Here is a 24,905-nt window from a genome sequence, read left to right on the forward strand (position 1 = left end):
TTTGGAGGTTAAAAACATGGCACTGCTACTTTAAAATTCTAGAAGGAATCTTCTTTTAACAAGAAGATTCTTGTTTTAACAAGTAGAATGGTTTTCCTCTTAGCAAGTAAATGACTTTAGGCTTATAATTTTCATGTGTCTTTCTTAGGCATCAGTTGTTAAAAGACACCTGCTGAAGGAATTTATAAATTGGAAGAAAATAAGTGATTTCCATAGCATTGTGTATTTAAAAAAAACAAAAAATTGGGGGAAACAAATTGGGAAAATGAACCGTGTGACCCAATTATCCATTTTCAAATATATGTTAGGCCTTTGTTCCATTTTTTATTTCTTTATTTTGTGTTGTAAAACTATCCCTACACATTTTCTTGGCCATATTGAAGGTGTGAATGTTAGGTGAAATGTCAAATAGGGAGAACTGTAAAAGAAGAAAAACTAATGACAAGTTTAACCAGAGTTCATGCTGTTTTATGAATTCCTTTACTGAGTAGCTTATACATATTGTTACCAGCTGTGATTTTTACACTGACCTATCTTGGACAAGGCAGAGAAATATTTTATTTCCAGAGAAACTTTAGATACCTTTGCAATCAACTTCCTCCTTAAATTTGTATGCTATAATGTATTAAAAAATATGCAACCAGGCTTCCCTGGTGGCTCAGTGGTGAAGAGTCCACCTGCCAGTGTGGGGGATGCAGGTTCAATTCCTGGTCCAGGAGGACCCCACATGCCATGGAGCAGCTAGTCCCAGGTGCCACAACTATTGAGGCTGTGCTGTGGAGCCCAGGAGCTGGGACTGCTTCGGCCCACAAGCCCTGGAGCATGTGCTCTGCAGCAGGGGAGGCCACCACAGTGAGAAGCCCGGGCACCCCAACTGGAGAGTGGCTCCCACTTGCAGTGAAGACCCGGCGCAGCCAAAACTAAATAAAATTAAAAGAAAAAGAATATTTCTTTAAAAACATAAATAAATAAAACATACAAGTAGATACTTGTTTTCAATGATACTATTAAAATTTATGATATTGATTTTTCTTTGTAAATACCAAATTTTCATATCAGAGAGACGCTTGGTGATTTATGTTTAAGTCCTGGTCATTGATAGAGAAATGATAAATCATATGTAATTATCATATTTAATGAGCTCTTTTGAATTCACAGCTTCCTTGAGAGTCATTCCATCCTCACTCCACTCACTCTGAGACTCACTAGATTAGAGAAATTTTTTTTTTACTTCGCCCTGAGGCTTGTGTCCTGTCTTTTTGCCTTTTTATACTGTTCATGAGGTTCTCAAAGATAATCACGATGGTGTGATCACTCACCTAGAACCAGACATCGTGGAATGTGAAGTCAAGTGGGCCTTAGGAAGCATCACTACAAACAAAGCTAGTGGAGGTGATGGAATTCCAGTTGAGCTATTTCAAATCCTAAAAGGTGATGCTGTGAAAGTGCTGCACTCAATATGCCAGCAAATTTGGAAAACTCAGCAGTGGCCACAGGACTGGAAAAGGTCAGTTTTCATTCCAATCCCAAAGAAAGGCAATGCCAAAGAATGCTCAAACTACTGCACAATTGTACTCCTCTCACACGCTAACAAAGCAATGCTCGAAATTCTCCAAGCCAGGGTTCAATAGTACATGAACCATGAACTTCCAGATGTACAAGCTGGATTTAGAAAAGGCAGAGGAACCAGAGATCAAATTGCCAACATCCGCTGGATCATCGAAAAAGCAAGAGAGTTCCAGAAAAACATCTACTTCTGCTTTATTGACTATGCCAAAACCTTTGACTGTGTGGATCACAATAAACTGTGGAAAATTCTGAAAGAGATGGGAATACTAGACCACCTACCTGCCTTTTGAGAAATCTGTGTGCAAGTCAGGAAAGAACAGTTAGAACTGGACATGGTACAACAGACTGGTTCCAAATCGGGAAAGGAGTACATCAAGGCTGTATATTGTCATCCTGCTTATTTAACTTATATGCAGAGTACATCACGAGAAACGCTGGGCTGGATGAAGCACAAGCTGGAATCAAGATTGCCGGGAGAAATATCAATAACCTCAGATATGCAGATGACACCACCTTTATGGCAGAAAGTGAAGAAGAACTGAAGAGCCTCATGATGAAAGTGGAAGAAGAGAGTGAAAAAGTTGACTTAAAACTCAACATTCATGGCATCTGGTCCCATCACTTCATGGCATCTGGTCCCATCACTTCATGGGAAATAGATGGGGAAACAGTGGAAACAGTGACAGACTTTATTTTGGAGGGCTCCAAAATCACTGCAGATGATGACTGCAGTCATGAAATTAAAAGACGCTAGCTCCTTGGAGGAAAAGTTATGACCAACCTAGACAGCTTATTAAAAAGCGGAGACATTACTTTGCCAACAAAGGTCCATTTAGTCAAAGCTATGGTTTTTCCAGTAGTCATGTATGGACGTGAGAGTTGGACTATAAAGAAAGCTGAGTGCCAAAGAATTGATGCTTTTGCACTGTGGTATTGGAGAAGACTCTTGAGAGTCCCTTGGACTGCAAGGAGATCCAGCCAGTCCATCCTAAAGGAGATTAGTCCTGGGTGTTCACTGGAAGGACTAATGCCGAAGCTGAAACTCCAATACTTTGGCCACTTGATGTGAAGAACTGACTCATTTGAAAAGACCCTGATGCTGGGAAAGATTGAAGGCAGGAGGAGAAGGGGACGACAGAGGATGAGATGGTTGGATGGCATCATCAATTCAATGGACAAGAGTTTGAGTAAACTCCGGGAGTTGGTGTTGGACAGGGAGGCCTGGCATGCTGCAGTCCATGGGGTCGCAAAGAGTCAGACACGACTGAGCGACTGAACTGACTGACTGACTGAGGCTTGTGTGAGCCAACTAGGGATTGAATCCAAGCCCTCAGCACTGAGAGCTCAGTATCCTAACCACTGGACCACCTCGGAATTCCCAAGGGAAATATTTAGAAAGAAAAATGATCAGACTTGACTGTTGATTATATAAAAGGATGAAGGAGAAGAATGAATCTAGAATGATATTCAGGAATTCAGGGCTGGGGAATTCCCTGGTGGTGCAGTGACTTAGGTCTTGGCAAACTTCACAGCCACAGCCTGGGTTCAATCCTTGGTTGGAGAACTAAGATCCCACATGCTGCAAGTCATGGCCAAAAAGGAAAGAAAGAATTCAAGGCTGAAGATGTAAAGTTAAGATTATCCAGGTATTAAAAAAACAATATTATGCAGGCAGTAGTAAAATCAGAGTAATTGAGCTCTCTCAGGAAGGGCCTATAGTGTGAACAGAGCATGAGTCAAGGGCTGAACCCTGGAAAATACCAGTGTTTGATGGTGGGTGGAGAAGAAATGCCTTAGAGAAGCTATGAAGAGTAGCTTAGAGAAGGTGAACCAAAAGCCAGAAGAGTTTTAGTAGTGCAAACTCCATAAAGAAGTATGTCTTGATTATGAGTGACTAACACAGTGACCAGTAGTCAGTAACTGCTTGACAAGTATTTGCTGAGTGAATAAGCTGTCAATTATGACAGATACAGGAGGAATAAGAGATGAGACATATTCTTGAAATTCAATATTATGGGGGCCATTGCAACTTAGAACAATTACAAGTGGTAGGATATTGGAGAAGTAAGAGTATAGGAAAGGAATGACTCTTAAAAAGTTTAATAAGAAGGAAGTAAAGGTGGTGGTCACTGGAGAGGGACATGGGGTAAAGACAATGATTTTTTTTAATTTATATTTTTTCCTCTGGTTGATAAAGAATCAAGCATGTTAATAAACTAAGGTGGACAAATCACATAGAGAAGGAAAGGTCAAAAGTACAAGAAGAAAGGAGCTAACTGATGGAATAAAGTCTAGAAAAATAGCAAAGATGATGAGATCAAAAGCACAAGAAGAGGAATTGGCCTTGAAAGTCCCCTTCTCAGAAATTGGAGGGAAGTAAACAAGGATGGGGTTTCCCAGGTGTCTCAGTGGTAAAGAATCCACCTGCCAGTTCAAGAGACTAGGGTTTGATCTCTGGGTTGGGAAGATGTCCTGGAGGAGGAAATGGCAATCCGCTCCAATATGCTTGCCGGCAAAATCCCATGGACAGAAGAGCCTGGCAGACTACGGTCAGTGGGGTCAGACAGGACTGAGCACACAGGCATGCAAATAAGAATGGATAACGATACTGTTTTGTTGGTGGGAACAGGAAATAAAAATGACTGGAACATTGGTCAGTCTCAGTTGTTGGAACGTGGGAGGTACAATACTCTGAAGAACCTGTAGTGTAGGTTGGAGCAGTAATCTCAGAATGAGAGGACAAGTAAAAAGATTACCAAGCTACATTGAAAAACTCAGCTAAGTGTATTTAAGGTCCACAAAGTTGTGTTCATTGTGATTTTTTTCCCTAGTGGTCCAGTGGTTAGTGTTAATAGGTTTATATTTTATGGGTCAAAACTATATTAATAAAAAAGTAGTCATTTTTACTCCCTAAGAAGGAAATAGTAATGAGCATCAGATGAAATTTGGTTAATAAGGTATTCATGTTTTTACTCAGAGAACAGAATAGTAGATTCTGTTAATATTTAACAATGAAAACATTTTGTGTTACCATATTTATTAAATAGTTATTACTTTTATGTTAGTTTTGTTCATTTAAAAAAGTCATTTATGCTGGAGACTGTGTGGAGAAAAGGGTGTGGAGAAAAGGGAACCCTCTTACACTGTTGGTGGGAATGCAAACTAGTACAGCCACTATGGAGAACAGTGTGGAGATTCCTTAAAAAACTGGGAATAGAACTGCCATATGACCCAGCAATCCCACTGCTGGGCATATACACCGAGGAAACCAGAATTGAAAGAGACGCGTGTACCCCAATGTTCATCGCAGCACTGTTTACAATAGCCAGGACATGGAAGCAACCTAGATGTCCATCAGCAGACGAATGGATAAGGAAGCTGTGGTACATATACACAATGGAATATTACTCAGCCGTTAAAAAAATACATTTGAATCGGTTCTACTGAGATGGATGAAACTGGAGCCCATTATACAGAGTGAAGTAAGCCAGAAAGAAAAACACCAATACAGTATACTAATGCATATATATGGAATTTGAAAGATGGTAACGATAACCCTATATGCGAGACAGAATAAGAGACACAGATGCATGGAACAATTTTATGGACTCTGAGGGAGAAGGTGAGGGTGGGACGTTCTGAGAGAATAGCATTGAAACATGTATATTATCATATGTGAAACAGAACACCATTCCATGTTCGATACATGAGACAAGGGCTCAGGGCCCGGGCAATGGGATGACCCAGAGGGATGGGATGGGGAGGGAGGTGGGTGGGGGGGTCCAGGAAGGGGAACACATGTAAACCCATGGCTGATTCATGTCAATGTATGGCAAAAACTATTACAATATTGTAAAGTAATTAGCCCCCAACTAAAATAAATAAATTTATGAAAAAAAATAAAAATAAAAATAAAAAAAAATAAAAAAAAATAAAAAAGTCATTTAATAACTACTTCTAAAAAACCAAACTGGATAATTTGCTTTGCTTTTTCTGAATAAAACAAAAGCTAATTTTATCCTATGAAAGGATCTGCTGCTGCTGCTGCTAAGTCGCTTCAGTCATGTCCGACTCTGTGCGACCCCATAGACAGGCCCACCAGGCTCCCCCATCCCTGGGATTCTCCAGGCAAGAATACTGGAGTGGGTTGCCATTTCCTTCTCCAATGCAGGAAAGTGAAAAGTGAAACTGAAGTCGCTCAATCGTGTCCGACTCTTCGCGACTCCATGGACTGCAGCCTGCCAGGCTCCTCCATCCATGAGATTTTCCAGGCAAGAGTACTGGAGTGGGTTGCCATTGCCTTCTCCGTGAAAGGATCTGAGTTCTTCCATTAAAAAGTACCATATAAATTCGAAATACTAATTATGATAGTTACATAATGAACCTAATAAGAGGTAGAACCTATATTATTAACTGCTTCTGCATCTGTTTTGGATATCTACAAATATCCTATTGATTTTAATGGAATAAATAATGTAGTTGTTCATGCTGAGGTCTTATTAAGACTTACTATACATGGAGGAAGAAATGGCAAACCACTCCAGAATTCTTGCGTGGAGAATTCCATGGACAGAGGAGCCTGGTGGGCTACAGTCCATCGGGTCGCAGAGAGTCGGATATGACTGAGTGACTGAGCACATGGATTAACAACAAGATCCTACAGTATAGCACAGGGAACTATATTTGATACCCAGTGATAAACCATAATAGAAGAGAATATGAAAAAAAGGTCTGTGTATGTATTGAATATGTATGTAATGAATATAACTGAATCACTTTGCTGTACAGCAGAAATCAACACAACATTGTAAATCAACTATACATCAATAAAATAAGTTAAAAAACAAACAAAAATAAATAAAAATACATTTTTCTGAAATATAAAAATAAGACTTACTATAAATTCTGCATTGCTCTGATTTTAGGTTACTTTAATTTAAATATTATAAGATTATATATAGGATTGAATTAAATCTTCTCTGTAAAATTCCAACTTCATAACCTTTTACTCTAATTTTCTAGAACCTAGTCGAAATAAGGAAACAATTGCAATAATTGGTGACACCAGGGACTTCCCTGGCTGTCCAAGGGTTAAGACTTCACACTTCCACTGCAGAGGGCAAGGGTTTGATCCTGGTCAGGAAACTAAGATCCTGCATGCCACGCAGACAAAAAAAAAGAAATTTCTTGAACTGAATAAAAATGAAAATATAACATATCAACAAAAAATTATATGGGAAAAGTAACAATTATTTTGATAGACATGTTTCTTATAATAGGACTTAGAAAATTATAAATTTATACTTGTGTAAATATTGACTATTTCACAACTAGTCTGAATGGCCTGTGTTCTATGACCTGGATTCATGGGAGTAAACCTGCATTCATAATGACGATGCAAAATCAAATGTTTGCTTGAAATCATGAAAGACTTTGACTTTCCTGATGATTGTGTGATACTTGGCGTTAACTGTTAACTCTTATGAAATAGTCTGGAACATGGTCAACAATGAAATGCATTAAGTTGATCTGCTGCTTTAATTATTCAAGTTCAGTTTTGCTTTGTTATGTTATATAATGTGCACTAGATGGCCTTGATATCAGTTTGATCTTTGAGTTTTCTACAGAGGTGTTATTTGAGAGCAAATCTAGTCCTTTAAATTACAACATGACCTTTCCCTTAATGAATGCAATTCTATACAATTGGGTTATCTCATCTGGCTGGTAAAATGTATGTGCAACTTCTTTTGTTTTTTCTTTTTAGCCAGGACTGAAAGAAGTGGTAGAATCCTGTCGAGGAAAAAATTTATTTTTTTCTACCAATATTGATGATGCCATTAAGGAAGCTGATCTTGTATTTATTTCTGTAAGTATTTTTCTTTGCTGTGTGAGTTAATGTATTCTTGTCTGTATAGAAGTTTCATTGTATTTTAATAATAAATCCAGTGGTATTAAGCCATAGCATTACTTAGTATAAAGTTGTCCAGTTGAATTTTGATTATCACTAACTTTATCCAGCACTTCACCAAACTCCATGATCATCTATCTGATCATTTCAGATCATTGAATAAATAAGTTCAGAGAAAGTTCTAGTCTGAGATCTAGAATTAGGAAGTGTTGATAACTTGTGAGCACGTGTGAGCACGTATGGTGATAGTATATGTATTTCATTATTTCTTAGTTCCACTGATTGGTATAGGTACAGTAAAAAGAATCACATAGATTTTGCTGCAACTGTACAACCATCTCCTATCTAGATAAATTTATATTCCAAAAATCATTTCAAATTAATTATTTAGAACTTGGCATATCTTGATTAAGTTGTTAGGCTAGTCCATAAATAACTTCAGTTCATAATAGAACTTAACTGTTGTACCTTTGTAATTAAAAAAGTAGAATCAATGCTTGGGAATACACTCTGGTAATCCAATATGTGAACCAAGGTAGCTTTTTTCTTGCTGTTTTGGTAACTCAAATATTCTGTGTGTGATGGTATAGTTATCACCAGGTGGTAGCTGAGCTAGGGTGTTACATGACTTAAGACCTTTATAGCCTTATGGAGTAAGGGGAAAGCCAGTGGTATGAGCTTGGACTGGGTTCCATGAGATAAAGAAACACCAGGGGCGTCCATAGGGTAAAGATGATGTTGAATTGATTGTTTGTATCCAGGCAAAAGCAGTACTGTGAAGAAATATGAACTCCAGGAGAAAGTAGTAATGAAACCCTTGGTGAAACTGTGCTATGAATTCAGTCTTTCTTTTTAAAAATTACTTCAGAGGAACTGGTGCCAGTTTTGTGACTCACTTACCCTTTGTCTGCTCAAGCTTGCAGAAGGTTAGGGTAGAGGCATAGAAAAGGAGAAATCATTTGGGAGTGTCTAGATGCTTGGAGAAAATCAAGAAGTTACCTTAGTCCAACATTTGGATAACCACAACCTAGAATGGGAATAGGGGACTTTTCTGTAAGAAAAAGAATTTTTTTTTTTTTTAAGAATCTATTCTTAAGGCAATAGAGTTCACCTTAGTGTGTTCTGGCAAAGAGAGCTGATTATACAGTCGCTTCTCTACCAGTCTAGCCAGAGCTCCCTTGAGTCTTTCCAAGCTATTGCTTCGTGTGCCTGTTAGAGTTATATTTGTGGTATGACTCCTACCTAGTTTCCACTTTTCTCTGCATCAGTTTTTTTTAAAACTGTGCTTGTTGTATACTTTTCATTATGAAAAATAGCAAACTTATGCAAAAGATGAAGCCAACAATATAATGAACCCCTACTTACCCATTCTCCATTGTCAGCAGTCATCATGGTCATTCTTGTTTTTTGTTTTTATAATTTTTTGGCTGCTCCTCGGGGTATGTGGGATCTTAGTTCCCCCAACCAAAGATCAAACCCACACCCCCTGCAGTGGAAGAATGTAGTCTTAACCACTGGACCACCAGGGAAGTCCCCAATCTTTTATACTTCCCTCCCATCCTAGATTACCCAAATTATTTTTAGGTGAATTCCAGGTAGAAATAGTTTTATGCTATGGAATCAGTTTTCAGTTGTTAATGCTTTAGAGCTCCTTTACCTGGGGAAACCATCTGATCATCCCACATCTCCAGCATGTCTCACATTGTCTTATCAGTCATTTTTGCCCTTCTGTGTTCCACTGCACCCTGACTAACATACTTAAGTCTTTTCCTAAGTTGTTCCATGCATATAAACAAATTTTCCTCATGCTTTTCACACCTCATCTAAATCTTCATGCTTTGATTTATTTTGGTGTCATTCTTTTATTTGGTCTCCCATTAAGTTATAAGCTTGTCAGGAGAAGAAAAGTGGTGCTACTTACTGGTTCAAAAATTATTCCTGTACAGAAGTTTAGACGTCGCAGAGTATTTTCACTTTTATGTGAATGTCATGAAACTCATGAGTTAGATTTTAGAGAATGTGTTATTCTCATTTTCCAATTAGGTCATTGAGACAAAGGCAGCCATACCTCCCCATGGTTACATGATACAGCTAAGCCAAAACTGAATGCCTGGACTCTGAACTCATGGTTTATTTTTCTTTCTATATGATAGTCTTTGTCTGCATAGTATTCTGTATCCTGGAGGTGCTAGATAATTTCTAGTTCTAAATAGCCAAGAAAGCATTTGTGAATGACATTGCAGACATTTATAAAAACTTATTGATATAGGTCTATAAAAAAAGGAGAGTAAAGGAGTTTTAAGTTTAGTTTTAAAGACTAGGATAATATGTTACACATAATCAGGAGAAGAAGTAAGAGAGAATTTACATTTCATTTCAGTCCATGAACTCCTTTTGGAGTCTCCTTCATCTTTATGTCTCCAGTCGTAGCTTAGTGAAATGAAAGTGAAAGTCACTCAGTCATGTCTGACTCTTTGTGACCCCATGGACTATTCCAGTTCATGGAATTCTCCAGGCTAGAATACTAGAGTGGGTAGCCTTTCCCTCCTCCAGGGGATCTTCCCAACCCAAGGATCGAACCCAGGTCTCCCGCATTGCAGGAGAATTCTTTACCAGCTGAGCCACAAAGGAAACCCAGGAATACTGGAGTGGGTAGCCTGTCCCTTCTGTAGCGGATCTTCCTGTCCCAGGAGTCAAACCAGGGTCTCCTGCATTGCAGGTGGTTTCTTTACCAACTGAGCTATGAGGGAAGCCCATATGAGCTATGAGGGAAGCCGAGTCTTAGCTTAGACCCTGCCTATCCTGCTATCCTGACTCTGACACGTATATAGTAGCTTCTCAATAGAAATGTAGAAATGTAATGAGTGAGTTCTCCAGGTACTTCAAGCTGTTCCCTAAGGTATTATATTTATAAAATGTATTAATTCTGTGAAACTAATAGAGGGTGAAACCAGGGCTACTGATGATGTTAACTTCCCACTTGACTAGTCAGTTGATGGTCCAGGGTGTATCTTGATATCAGTGAACATTTCACAGATACTTTGTTCTTAATTCCGTATTCTTTCATCAGGTGAACACACCAACCAAAACCTATGGAATGGGAAAAGGCCGTGCAGCAGATCTGAAGTATATTGAAGCTTGTGCTAGACGCATTGTGAAAAACTCACACGGGTACAAAATTGTGACTGAGAAAAGCACAGTCCCAGTGCGGGCAGCAGAAAGTATTCGTCGAATATTTGATGCAAACACAAAACCCAACTTGAATTTACAGGTATGAAAAAGGAAGCATTAGAATCTGGCCTTCTTATGTAAATATCAGTGCTTCGAGTTGTCCATAATTAATTCTAGCTTAAAACTTTCCTTTGCATTGGGATTTTAGGTGCTGTCCAACCCTGAGTTCTTGGCAGAAGGAACAGCCATCAAGGACCTGAAGAACCCAGACAGAGTACTGATTGGAGGGGATGAGACCCCAGAGGGCCAGAGAGCTGTGCAAGCACTGTGTGCTGTGTATGAGCACTGGGTTCCCAGAGAAAAGATCCTCACCACTAATACTTGGTCTTCAGAACTTTCCAAACTGGTTAGTACGTAGCACTCAACTCTCTATTAAATTTAAGCCAAGGACTTATCTCTCTTAACCCTGATAAGCTACCTAGGTACTTTCTTAATAAAAAGATATACTTGTGAAGATAATATTCTTGTATATTATGAAATAATTTCACAAGGGCATCAAATATTTGGGTATAAAATATTTTAGAATATGTATAAGAAAATAGAGTGTACTAAAATACTAATTTTAAAAATCACTCATTCCCTTTTTTTAACTTTCTCTTTTCTTAAATCTTCACCTTTATTTATTTATTTTTTTAATATTTATTTATTTGGCTGAGCTGGGTCTTAGTTGCAGCATGTGGGATCTTAGTTGTGTCATGTGGGATCTAGTTCCCTGACCAGGGATTGAACCCAGGCCCCCTACATTGGGAGCAAAGAGTCTTAGCCACTGGATCACCAGAGAAGTCCCTTTTTACCCTTTCTTAACCACCTTTCTTCTCTAATTTAAAACATTTTTCTGAACCAACCCACCCATTGCCTCTTCAGATTGAACCCATCAAAAACTTTCATATCTTCTTCAGTAATTTACATCAACTCAATGAAATATAATGCAGATTATATAAAATGTTTATTTTAGTTCATCGTATTCTTCTTTTTTTCTTTCTTTAAGACAGCAAATGCTTTTCTGGCCCAGAGGATCAGCAGCATTAACTCTATAAGTGCCCTCTGTGAAGCTACAGGAGCTGATGTAGAAGAGGTGGCAACAGCCATTGGAATGGACCAGAGAATTGGAAATAAATTTCTGAAAGCCAGTGTTGGTAAGCTGAAAGTTTTCCATACATCAAGTAGGTTCTTTTAGGTAGATCTCTAACTTTAAGGAAGCCTTTGCTTGACACCCTTAAATAATGATTTCATTATACATGTAGCCTTCAGCTTATCAGGGACTTTCTAAGTGAGACAATAGTTACATTAATAATTAGTGACTGATTAGTATATAAACATGGTTCAGTGTTTCAGAAGAAATATACTAATATTTTGTTAGAACATTTAGGTAGAATAAGTTTAGGAGATCACATCGGAAATCATTTAACACCTTACTGAAGCAATAGGAAAAAATTCCTTATCATTTGCTTTTCCTACTGGTACATTTATGCAAATGTGACCTTAGTGAAATATTTTCATTATTTGTGGATTCCATATTTGTGAATTATTTAGCCTACTTGCTAAAATGTATTTGTAACCCAAAATCAATACTCATGGTCATTTGCAGATATGAAGAGAGCAGCATAAAATTTGAGTCACCTAACACATACTTTCCCAGTTGAAGCTGAATAAGACAATACTATTAGCTTCTTGTTTTAGCTCACATACTGCAAATGTCTGCTGTTTTTGTGGTCTATTTAGTATCATATTTTGTGCATTTTGATGCTTATCCCCCGTGTGATTTCACTGTTTAAAATGGCCCTCAAGAATAATGCGGAAACTTTTTGTGGTGTTCCAAAGCGTCAGCAAATAATGATGTGCCTTACAGAGAAAATACATGTTGTTTGATAAGCTTCACTTCAGTGCTGTTGGCTTTGAGTTCATTGTTAATGAAGGTCAAAAATATGTTTAAATAAGGTGTCTCTAATATAAGCACACATAAAACAAGATTATGTTGATCAATAGAATGGGAAAGACTAGAGATCTCTTCAAGAAAAATAGAGCTACCAAGGGAACATTTCATGCAAAGATGGGCTCAATAAAGGACAGAAATGGTATGGACCTGACAGAAGCAGAAGATATTAAGAAGAAGTGGCAAGAATACACAGAAGAACTGTACAAAAAAGATCTTCATGACCCAGTTAATTATGATGGTGTGATCACTCACCTAGAGCCAGACATCCTGGAATGTGAAGTCAAGTGGGCCTTAGGAAGCATCACTACGAACAAAGCTAGTGGGGGTGATGGAATTCCAGTTGAGCTATTTCAAATCCTCAAAGATGATGCTGTGAAAGTGCTGCACTCAATATGTCAGCAAATTTGGAAAACTCAGCAGTGGCCACAGGACTGGAAAAGGTCAGTTTTCATTCCAATCCCAAAGAAAGACAATGCCAAAGAATGCTCAAACTACTGCACAATTGCACTCATCTCACATGCTAGTAAAGTAATGCTCAAAATTCTCCAAGCCAGGCTTCAGCTTGAACAGTGAAATTCCAGATGTTCAAGCCGGTTTTAGAAAAGGCAGAGGAACCAGAGATCAAATTGCCAACATCTGCTGAATCATCGAAAAAGCAAGAGAGTTTCAGAAAAACATCTATTTCTACTTTATTGACTATGCCAAAGCCTTTGACTGTGTGGATCACAATAAACTGTGGGCAATTCTGAAAGAGATAGGAATACCCGACCACCTGACCTGCCTCTTGAGAAACCTGTGTTCAGGTCAGGAAGCAACAGTTAGAACTGGACATAGAACAACAGACTGGTTCCAAATAGGAAAAGGAGTACGTCAAGGCTGTGTATCGTCACCCTGCTTATTTAACTTATATGCAGAGTCCATCATGAGAAACGCTGGGCTGGAAGAAACACAAGCTGGAATCAAGATTGCCGGGAGAAATATCAATAACCTCAGATATGCAGATGACACCACCCTATGGCAGAAAGTGAAGAAGAACTAAAGAGCCTCTTGATGAAAGTGAAAGAAGAAGGTGAAAAAGTTGGCTTAAAGCTCAACATTCAGAAAACTAAGATCATGGCATCTGGTCCCATCACTTCATGCCAAATAGATGGGGAAACAGTGAGAGATTTCATCTTTTGGGGCTCCAAAATCACTGCAGATAGTGATTGCAGCCATGAAATTAAAAGACGCTTACTCCTTGGAAGGAAAGTTATGACCAACCTAGACAGCATATTAAAAAGCAGAAACATTACTTTGCCAAGAAAGGTCCGTCTAGTCAAGGCTATTTTTTTTCCAGTAGTCATTTATGGATGTGAGAGTTGGACTAAAAAGAGGGCTGAGCGCAGAAGAATTGATGCTTTTGAACTGTATTGTTGGAGAAGACTCTTAAGAGTCCCTTGGACAGCAAGGAGATCCAACTAGTCCATCCTAAAGGAGATCAGTCCTGGGTGTTCATTGGAAGGACTGATGTTGAAGCGGAAACTGCAATACTTTGGCCACCTGATGCGAAGAGCTGACTCATTTGAAAAGACCCTGAAGCTGGGAAAGATTAAAGTCAGGACGAAAAGGGGACGACAGAGGATGAGATGGTTGGATGGCATCACCGACTCAATGGACATGGGTTTGGATAGGCTCTGGGAGTTGGTGTTGGACAGGGAGGCCTGGCGTGCTACAGCTCATGGGGTCGCAAAGAGTCAGACATGACTGAGTGACTGAACTGAACTGAATTGATGTTGATCAGTTGACAAAAAATATTACCAGAAGCTTACAGGAACCTAATAGTGTATTTTACCTACAAGCAGCACTTCAGTATTTGCTAATTCAGTGTTTGTGGTGAATTTATAGGACATAAGTACTGAGTTTAATGAAAACTGCCTATATTTTTGGATTTAAATTAATAAAGTTGATGTAAAGGTAAAAAGAGCCTTTTACAGATTGGGCCATAGGCAGCATTTCCTATGTTTCTGGGGCTTTATGCCATTTTTCAGTACTGATTTCCTGGCCTTTTCTGTGTTTCTGATATTTTCTTCTAGTGATCATTTAATAAAAATAGCTACTGTTTCCTGAAGACATGTTATGGAACAAGTTCTGAACCAAGTGTTTATATATCTTAATTTATAGCCTGTTATATAAAAGTATTGCTGATTAAGGATTGGGGGAATTTTTGTAAGTTGTTCAGTTATACAACTAGTGAGTGGCTAGGTGTGTCTGACTTCAAAGCTCATGCCAACCCTTAGTGTATACTGCATTGCACTCAAACAGCGGTGGGTGAACTACAGTCCTCAGGCCAAATCTGGCCCACAGCTTGTTTTTGTAAAGAAAGTTTTATTGGAAAATAGCTATGCCCATTTGATTACACATTGTCTATGACTGCTTTTGAGCAACAAAGGCAGAGTTGAATAGTTGTGCCAGAGACTACGTGACCCACAAAGGCTAAAATATTTTTTATGGGGAGTGTTAAAGTTTGCCGGCTCTATGTTAGAGTGAGAGATGTGGAGCAGTTATACCAGCTAATGAGGGAAAAAATAGAAATGTAGCCACAATAAAACTTAAGTTAGAAAATTATTTTAAATTATTTGTAATTATTTAAAATTATGTATAACTATTAGGAGATTATTTATAGAGTTGATTAGTTTCTTGCAAATTTCACATAATTAATAAACTCATTAATTTTCCCACATTCAAATGTTATTATTAAAAATCCTAGCTTAGGCCCTCTGATTAGTATGACACAGAAATTTGTAACATGATTTAGTTGTGTGGTTCCAAATGAAAATAGTCATTTTTTTTTTCTTTCTTCAGGTTTTGGTGGGAGTTGCTTTCAAAAGGATGTTCTGAATTTGGTTTATCTCTGTGAGGCTCTAAATTTGCCTGAAGTAGCTCGTTATTGGCAGCAGGTATTTATAGTCAACAGGTTATGATTAACTTCCAATTAAAACATGTCAGTTTTTACTGTCAAATGTTTTTGAGAGTATTAATTTTTTCTAGGAACTCAATTATTATTATATTCAATTTGTTCATTTTAGGTTTATTTATTGGGCTTCCATGTTTATAATTTGTCTTTTTTGGTAATCAGCTGTGATGAAAGTTTATGATAAACAAGTATTCCTTTTAATTTTAATAACAGAATTTGCTCTCTATGTAAAGCAAGAACTTTTAATTGTGGTTCTTCATCTTGAAAGGCATAAGATAGAAGTAAAAGAAGAACCTCTATTGTTATGCTTCCAAGTGGTTTGCATGTGTTGATATTTGTTTTGTCTCTTTGAGATTCACAGAGCTAAAATTGGAGACCCTTCTCAAACTGGAAATAGAGTTAACATTTATTGAGTGCTTACTCTGTGCCAGGCACTCTTTAAAGCACTTTATATGTAGTATCTTAGTTCTCATCATTAATATTATCCCATTTATAGATGGGGAAGCTGAGGTTTAACAGTGTTAAGTAATTTGCTCAAGATACCAGCCAGTGTATGTACCTTTTCCAAATATTTTTTCCCGAAGTTTATAATTTTTCAGATTTCAGCAGTGAGTAGGAAAGTAAGGAAATGAGCATTTTTAGGGAAATATACACTTACTAAGTTCATTTCATTCAACCTAGTGTAACGGCTTTATGTTACTGTCCATTGTGGGGAAAATGCAGATAAAGGCTTCATTTTCCAGGTTCCATGGCAGTGCAGTGGTTAAGATTCCATGGTTCTACTGCAGGGAGCACAGGTTTGATCCCTGGTTGGGGAACTAAGATCCCACATGACTTGCAGCTATGTGGCAAAAAAAAAAAAAAAGGCTTGATTTTTCTAAAGCTTTGAGCTCATTTCCCAAGCTCTCAGGCTCTGAGATGGCTTCTAGAAGCTTCAGTTCAGTTCAGTTCAGTCGCTCAGTCATGTCCGACTCTTTGCGACCCCATGAATTGCAGCACGCAAGGCCTCCCTGTCCATCACCAACTCCCGGAGTTTACCCAAACCCATGTCCATCGAGTCAGTGATGCCATCCAACCATCTCATCCTCTGTCATCTCCTTCTCCTCCTGCCCCCAATTCTACCCAGCATTAGGGTCTTTTCCAATGAGTCAACCCTTCGCATGAGGTGGCCAAAGTATTGCAGTTTCAGCTTCAATATCAGTCCTTCCAATGAACACCCAGCATTGATCTCCTTTAGGATGGATTGATTGGATCTCCTTGCAGTCCAAGGGACTCTCAAGAGTCTTCTCCAACACCACAGTTCAAAAGCATCAATTCTGCGGCGCTCAGCTTTCTTCACCATCCAACTCTCACATCCATACATGACCACTGGAAAAACCATAGCCTTGACTAGACGGACCTTTGTTGGCAAAGTAATGTCTCTGCTTTTAAATATGCTATCTAGGTTGGCCATAACTTTCCTTCCAAGGAGTAAGCGTCTTTTAATTTCATGGCTGCAGTCACCATCAGCAGTGATTTTGGAGCCCAAAAAAATAAAGTCTGACACTGTTTCCACTGTTTCCCCATCTATTTCCCATGAAGTGATGGGACCAGATGCCATGATCTTAGTTTCCTGAACGTTGAGCTTTAAGCCAACTTTTTCACTCTCCTCTTTCACTTTCATCAAGTGGCTCTTTAGTTCTTCTTCACTTTCTGCCATAAGGCTGCTGTCATCTGCATATCTGAGTTTATCGATATTTCTCCCGGCAATCTTGATTCCAGCTTGTGTTTCTTCCAGCCCAGCGTTTCTCATGATGTACTCTGCATATAAGTTAAATAAGCAGGGTGACAATATACAGCCTTGACGTACTCCAGAAGCTTAGAGCCTTAAAAAAAAAGTCTTTCCTTATATTCCTCTGGTCACTAATATGATGTTTGTTTATAAATTCTTAGGAGAGTAACAGATTAGATGATCAGAGACTTTTACTTGTAACATTTAGTTAAAAATTTCTCCAAATGTTCATGGTGTTAGGGTTCATCCAGAGGCAACTGTAGCTCTGTGCATGGTTTGACTGTTCTCTATCTTCTTGCTACTCACACTCAGTTTTGATGAGGGGTCTAGTTAAGCATATGAGCGAGTACTTTGGAGTTTAATTGCTTCCATAGGGTTTGGAGATGTTAGCTAAGGAAAACACTTTTCTATGTGCCTTTTTAGGCTGGCCTCATGGCAGACCTCAAATGGGGTTAGAATTTACCTGTGCTCCCCACCTTAACATCCATCCCAGTCTGATGCATGTAAAGTTAAAACCAAATGAAACTTAAAATTTTCAGAGTAGGGAGGAGTGGGAAAGGAAGGGAGTGGGTAAAATTCTTTATTTTTTCTAATCTGTGGATACTAAAGAGGTTGGTAACTTTTGCCTCATGTTAATTCATAAGGCTTGTATTCATACAAGAGTACTAACCATAAAGCTATAAGCAGTGTATGCCCAGGCTGTACCTCTTTTAACTGATCCTTGCATAATTGTACATGTCCTTTCAGGTTATAGACATGAATGACTACCAGAGAAGGAGGTTTGCTTCCCGGATCATAGACAGTCTGTTTAATACAGTGACAGATAAGAAGATAGCTATTTTGGGGTTTGCCTTCAAAAAGGACACCGGTGATACAAGGTATTAGTTCTTTAAAATATTTCAACCTTCTTGAGAATCTTAACTCCTCATCCTGATTTTTCTAATGGTAGCTCTATATGTGAAATACATGTATGTATATAGTATAGAGAGTAAAAAAGTGTATGTTCATATCCTCACAAGAAATAGAATCTCACCTGTATATTAAATTCCATAGGTATTAAAATATATGCCATTCAGAAGCATAGCAAAGCTGGGTTTTGTTTTTTGTTTTTTCCTTCAGAGAGTCATCTAGTATATATATTAGCAAATATTTGATGGATGAAGGCGCACACCTCCATATATATGATCCAAAAGTACCAAGGGAACAAATAGTTGTGGATCTTTCTCATCCAGGAGTTTCAAAGGATGACCAAGGTAAGTCAGGCTTTGTCTCTCATGCATCATTTTGAGTTTGGGCTCCCAAACTTATTTGTTCTCTGGAAACCTTTGGTTGTTCAGTTGTTGTCATTTTTATCATTGCTAGGCCCCTCTTTTCAACCTCAATTCTCTAAAATTAAACTCTCAGACATTGCTTCATCAACTTTGATTTGAGGTAATCCAGTGGATTAGTAATATAATTACTAATTAGTAATCAAGTAATGAAGTGGATTAGTCTAATGATTTTTCCAAGATATTCTTTTAAAAAGCCCCAGAGATTGCAAGGAGATGCTTCTGGGACAAGACTGGGGACTACTCCAGGCCCCTCACCATTACCCCCACTCATATTTCAACCAGACCATTGCACTTCTGTCAGACTCTGAATTTTTCCTGCAATCCTAGTGTTAAAATGCATAATCTCAAATCACTCCTTTCTTACTCCAGTTTTTTGTTGGGTTGTTACAGTGGCCCGGCTTGTGACCATTTCCAAGGATCCCTATGAAGCATGTGATGGTGCCCATGCTGTTGTGATTTGCACTGAGTGGGACATGTTTAAGGTGAGGTAACAGAAGTGAGATAAAGGAAAATTTTAGAGGTGTTCTAATAGCATTTGGGGTGGAGTATGCGTTCCTGTATATGCTCTAATTATTTCTCACGTTCTTTCTTTATAGGAACTGGATTATGAACGCATTCATAAAAAAATGCTGAAACCAGCCTTTATCTTTGATGGACGACGTGTCCTGGATGGGCTCCACAATGAACTACAAACCATTGGCTTCCAGGTAAGCAGCATCCTGAATTGGTTTTGTTTCATTTGTTTGGTCGATGGCTTTGAGTTTTTTCATTTTCATTTTTTTAATTTATTTTTTGGCTACACTGAGTCTTCGTTGTGGTGTGTGGGCTTCTCATTTTGGCAGCTGCTCGTCGCAGAGCACAGGCTTTAGAGGAGGTGGGCTTCAGTAACTGCAGAACGCGGGCTCAATAGTTGTGGCACACAGGCCTAGTTGCTCCTCGGCATGTGGGATCTTCCCAGATAAGGGATCGAACCTGTGTCCCCTGAACTGGCAGGTGAATCCTTAACCACTGGACCGCCAGGCAAATCCCTGGCTGTGAGTTTTATGATTTTAATCTTTTCTCATTTAGCAATAACATAACTCGGGGAAAACGTCAGTCATTTCTCTGGGAAGTCTCTGGTATTTGTGAAGTACTCTACTCCCTCCTCAAATTCATAACCTAAAAGGTCATTCAGTTTGGTCTCTCTTACAAAGTTTGTAGGGCCAAGATGTGCCTCACCCTACCTCATATAACATTAAGTAAGAAAGTGTGCGTATTGAAAAAATTTTTTTTCTAGAGCCTCCAAAGCTGCTCTGTTACACAGTATGCACCACACTGACCCCCTCAGAGGCCAGGTCATTTGTTCCTATAGAAATGTTTTAATACTCTAGTTGTCCCATGTTGGTTTAGGATCTTCTATCTCTGAGTACTTAGCACTATGCTGGTGCTGTGAGAGGTTAGAATGAAAAGTATAGGAGCTGCAGTGGTGCTGGCCCTCTTCTAATTCAAAGCTTGTCAGTTAGTTATGGAACATTTGGAGAGCAGACAGAAAGCTGCACAATACATTTTATGTTGCATCCACTTCAGTTCTACCAGGGGCCTCAAAGGTATTAATAAGAAAGAGCAACTTTCCATTTCCTCAGCAGACATGGAGTCTGGCCCCCAAGGGGGAGGTTGGGAGGATAAAGAAATCTGCCAGGAGATTGTTGTCAGCAGAGTCCCAGAGCAGAGCAGAGCATAGCAGTGTTTAGAGTTGGCTGTGTGCACATCTGCTTAGCACCAGCTGTCTTGGAGAGGTACTGATAAGGCCTCGTTCTCTGTTCAAAATATCTGATCTGTTTCTCTTAACCTGTCACTGACTTGTTGAAGATCCTTCTTACTTAGAATTCAGTGCCCACTCCTCATTCATGAGAGATTAACTTGCAACACAAATCAGATGACATCCTCGTCAGTTCACATTCCATCAAAGACCCTGGGGACTCTTCTGTCCAACCCCTCCTTAGTGAGTAATGGGACTGTTTTTCCCAATCATGACTTAACTTAGCAATGTTATTTTTTAAACATTATTTGCAGGCACAGAAACATTTTCTCTCATTGCTGTTTTACTCATCTAGAGGAGAAATGCAGAGACATATATATATATATTTAAAATGAGTTTGAGCTCTTATAATTAACTATTCCTAGTAAGGGTTAAAAAAACTGTTAGACTAGAATTGCTAAATAAAGAGAATTTATAAGCCATTATAAGACAATTGATTAAGGCAAAGCAGAGGGACCTCCTTGGTGGTCCACTGACTCCACACTCCCAATGCAGGTAGTCTGGCTTCAATTCCTGATCAGGGAACTAGATCCCACATGGTTCAACCAAGAGTTCACATGCCACAGTTAAAGATCTTGCATGTAGCAATGAAGATCGATCCTGAGTGTTGCCACTAAGACCTGGCACAGCCAAATAAATAAGTAAACAAAGCAGAAGCCCTTTGTGGTATGAGTCAGCATTAAATATTAATTTTTAATTAAAGATGTCCTTTTTAATTAAAAATACATTTCTGAAAATTATGTAGTATATTTATCTTTGTTGTAGAGAGGAGATAAACTATTATTAAAGAAACAGAGTCTTTAAAGATAACATTGATAATTTTGGAAAGAGGGGGGAAAGTTTTAAATGTAATATGCAAAATGAGAATTGACTGCTATTGATTTATTGAAGGTTGACTTAATATGCCAGACACTGTCCTGAGCACTTTATCTAATTGAATCCTTACCACAGCCCTTTGAGGTAGGTGGGTAACACCATTTATGAACAAGGAAGAAAGACTTTAGAGAGTTTAGGTATCAGCGATTATCAGTCAGGATTCCAACTGGAGCCTTTCAGACTCTGAAGCCTGCACTTCTAAAAACTATGCTGTTATAACTTATGCAAGTTTTTTAGAATAAGGGAAACAAGACATTAGAATAGAATTTGAAAGAATGTGAATTAATGGGAATCTGGCCTGTTTATTGCTTTCACATATGCTTTTAAAGCCACAGTGGCATGTAATCTCCTGTTCTGTTTGAGGGAGTCTAGTGTTAAGAACGAGAGGAGTGAGCATGTCTAGATATGAATATGAAAAGGGAAATGTAGACTGACTCTAGAAACAAAATAGATGGAAGGAACCAAAGGTCTTTCATAACAACCCACACAACCTGAGAAACTTTTTCTGCCTTTAAAAAGAAAAAAAATCATCTAGGGTTTAGCTCTTATTACACTATATGACAGTTTTACATTTAGGTATTGTTAACAATTTTCTTTTCTCCTCTAGATTGAAACAATTGGCAAGAAGGTGTCTTCAAAGAGAATTCCATATGCTCCTTCTGGTGAAATTCCAAAGTTTAGTCTTCAGGATATGCCCAACAAGAAACCCAGAGTATAGACATTGCCATTTTTATTTGTAACTTTTTTGGTACTTCAAGATAGCAAATACCTATCTGATATTAAATGATAAATGAACCAAGTACTTTTAAGGAAACAAAACTATTTTTTTAATAATCAAATTTATACTAGCTATATGGGAATTAGCATATCTGGTAATTATGAAACTAGAATTTTTTTACATATTTTTATAATATTGTTACCTCAGTGATTGGATGAGTAGCAAATAATCACGTTGGTTTTAATAGTGTTGATTTTTGTAAAATTAAACTTCAAACACTTTTTACTTTATAAAATATCTTTAGGTAGCACTTCAATATTGAATGGTAATGGGAGTGGCACTCCTCAGTTTTTCTGATCAGTGGTTTATCTACTTGTCATTAAGTATGTATTTTCACTGCTGGAGTAGGAAGTGACTACTCACTCCAGTATTCTTGCCTGGGAAGTTCTATGGACAGAGGAGCTTGGCCGGCTATAGTCCATGGGATTACAACAGAGTCAGATACAACTTAGTGACTAAACCATCACCCCCATCTGTTTTCTGCCATGAAATGGCTGTGCTAAATACTGGGCTAAACCTGTTAACCTTTCCAGTAGTGCCATGGAGATTTAAAGTTTTCTGGATTAATTGGGTGAGGTGTTTTCCATGCCATTTCTTGTCTCCTTGAATTGAGGACGGTGCCATGGACAGAATGTGGCCTTTGTGCTTTTTTGCCACCTATGCTTCCACATTAGAAGTAACCCTACAAGTATGGTTTGGTTATTGTTCTTTTGCTCCTTTTAATGGGCTGTATCGATGGTTTCTTTAGTCCACTGCCCATTTCCAATCAATCCAAATAAGACTAAAAGGTAATGTTTTTTTAAGAAACATGAAGAAAAAATCAGTGTAGTGAAATGAAAATCTGTATCATTCCTCTTGTTTTTCCTCGCTGATCATTGTTTTTTAGTCTGAAAGCCCAAAATATTTGTTACTTTTACTTTGTATTTTATTCCTGTGACTCACCACAGTTTCTCCCATTTTAAGTAATAAAATCAATATAATCTCATATGTAAACTTACAGAAGTAGATTTTACAAGTTAATGTATAGCATAATCCTAAAATAAGGAATTTGGTGTTTTCATCTGCTTTTTTTCTTATGTCTCTTGTTGACTTATATTTGATTTTCTCTTGTGTTTATCATTATTTAAATATGTCCATTTGATGCTTGTGCTCTGTATACAAATTGATTTAAAGATACAAATCTCATCCTTTAGGAATTTTGCAGTTCAGTAATACAGAGATAAAGATGAGGACAGAGACATCTGTACAGATATCAAATACATAAATAAAATATTCTTCATAAGCCAGTGTGTGGGTTATTTTTTGTCTAGTGCAAGTAACTAATTAAGTCATGACAGTATGACATTAGACAGGAAAATCACTCCTTTTTTGAGAAAGGGGCATTATGTTGTTCTTTCAATGATGCAAGAAAGGGAGAGAACAGACCAGGTATTGGCAAACAAAATCCCATGGGCCAAACCTGGCCAGCAACCTGTGAGCTAAGATGTCTTTTACATTTTTACACGATTACATTTTAAGGGTTTCATATATATTGCTATCTGACCCCTTAAGAAAAAGTTGGCAGGCTAGAGTGAAGGAAACAAAACAACAGAAAGAGACAATAGATGATCCCTTACTCTTACAAGATTTTGAAGTGGGAGTTGGCGTATTAACTAGAACTGCTCTTCATTTCTGCTTGAGAATATTCTTATATTCTGTTTAATAATCTTGAAGTCTAGTAAAAGGATTATAATGCAAAGGTGTCTTGCTACAGCAGTTGAATTGCTGCTGCTGCTAAGTCGCTTCAGTCGTGTCCGACTCTGTGCGACCCCATAGACGGCAGCCCATCAGGGTCCGCCGTCCTTGGGATTCTCCAGGCAAGAATACTGGAGTGGATTGCCATTTCCTTCTCCAGTGCATGAAAGGGAAAAGTGAAAGTGAAGTCGCTCAGTCATGTCCGACTCTGTGCGACCCCATGGACTATAGCCTACCAGGCTCCTCCGTCCATGGGATTTTCCAGGCAAGAGTACTGGAGTGGGGTGCCATTGCCTTCTCCGGCACTTGAATTAGGCACTGGTTTTAAGTTGCAGGATGTTTCAATGCCTAGGATTGATAACTAAATGTGTAAAACATGGTTACTGATTAGAAGGTGGGAGAACTGGTAAGTGGAGGAAAATACAAAAGACAAAGAGCCATGTAACCTGGCTGTAATGGGGAAGAAGCGCCCCCCCCCCCCACCCGCAGTGACTTGGTAGGTTAACTTATAGCAATTTGATACCTTTATGTGAAAAGTTGCAAGAAGATGGTTACCATTGTTTTCCCTATTAAGACAATTAAAGACCTTGTGTTTTTTAAAAATTGATACAATGTTTCTATTTTTAGGGGAGATCCCTAGTGGCCTACGTTTAGGATTCTGGGCTTTCACTGCAGTGGCCCTGGTTCAGTCCCTGATTGGGGATGTGAAACCCCACAAGCCGTATGGTGTGGCAAAAAAAAGATTTATTAGCTAGTACTTTTGAGATTATTAACTAGTACTTAAAATTGAAAATAATACATGGACGCGATTTTTAAAAATTCAAATCAATACAAAAGGATATATAAAAATCTCAGGACATCCCTAATAGTCCAGTGGTTAAGAATCTGCCTACCAATGCAGCGGACCATCGGTTAGGTCCCCGGTTGGGGAACTAACATCCTGCAAGCTGTGAGGTATGACAAAAATAAATTAATGCGTTCAGCTTCAAGTAAGAGAAACTCCTGTTCAAACTCGTTTCA

At 38.4% G+C, this 24,905-nt stretch overlaps 1 protein-coding gene across 6 annotated transcripts in view; it reads left to right on the forward strand.

The window, feature by feature from the left end:
* Window positions 1-23,433, forward strand: part of UGDH (UDP-glucose 6-dehydrogenase) — a 34,735-nt gene extending 11,302 nt beyond the window's left edge. For 2 of the 6 annotated variants that reach the window (XM_081592484.1, XM_081592493.1), the window contains exons 3-12: window positions 7,334-7,435; window positions 10,548-10,748; window positions 10,857-11,058; window positions 11,701-11,844; window positions 15,486-15,580; window positions 18,116-18,246; window positions 18,488-18,621; window positions 19,090-19,181; window positions 19,296-19,406; window positions 21,981-23,433. In XM_081592484.1, the coding sequence (XP_081448610.1) occupies window positions 7,334-7,435; window positions 10,548-10,748; window positions 10,857-11,058; window positions 11,701-11,844; window positions 15,486-15,580; window positions 18,116-18,246; window positions 18,488-18,621; window positions 19,090-19,181; window positions 19,296-19,406; window positions 21,981-22,091 (1,323 nt within the window). In that variant the 3' untranslated portion in view covers window positions 22,092-23,433. Of the gene's footprint in view, window positions 1-7,333; window positions 7,436-10,003; window positions 10,126-10,547; window positions 10,749-10,856; window positions 11,059-11,696; window positions 11,845-15,485; window positions 15,581-18,115; window positions 18,247-18,487; window positions 18,622-19,089; window positions 19,182-19,295; window positions 19,407-21,980 lie in introns of those variants that run through there. The other 4 variants (XM_081592464.1, XM_081592474.1, XM_081592513.1 and 1 more) reach the window with 3 other exon arrangements.
* Window positions 23,434-24,905: the final 1,472 nt, after the last annotated feature.

The sequence above is a fragment of the Giraffa tippelskirchi genome, chromosome 1 (genome assembly GCF_054371585.1).
Source record: "Giraffa tippelskirchi isolate mGirTip1 chromosome 1, T2T-mGirTip1v1.2.pri, whole genome shotgun sequence".
Lineage (NCBI taxonomy): Eukaryota > Metazoa > Chordata > Mammalia > Artiodactyla > Giraffidae > Giraffa > Giraffa tippelskirchi.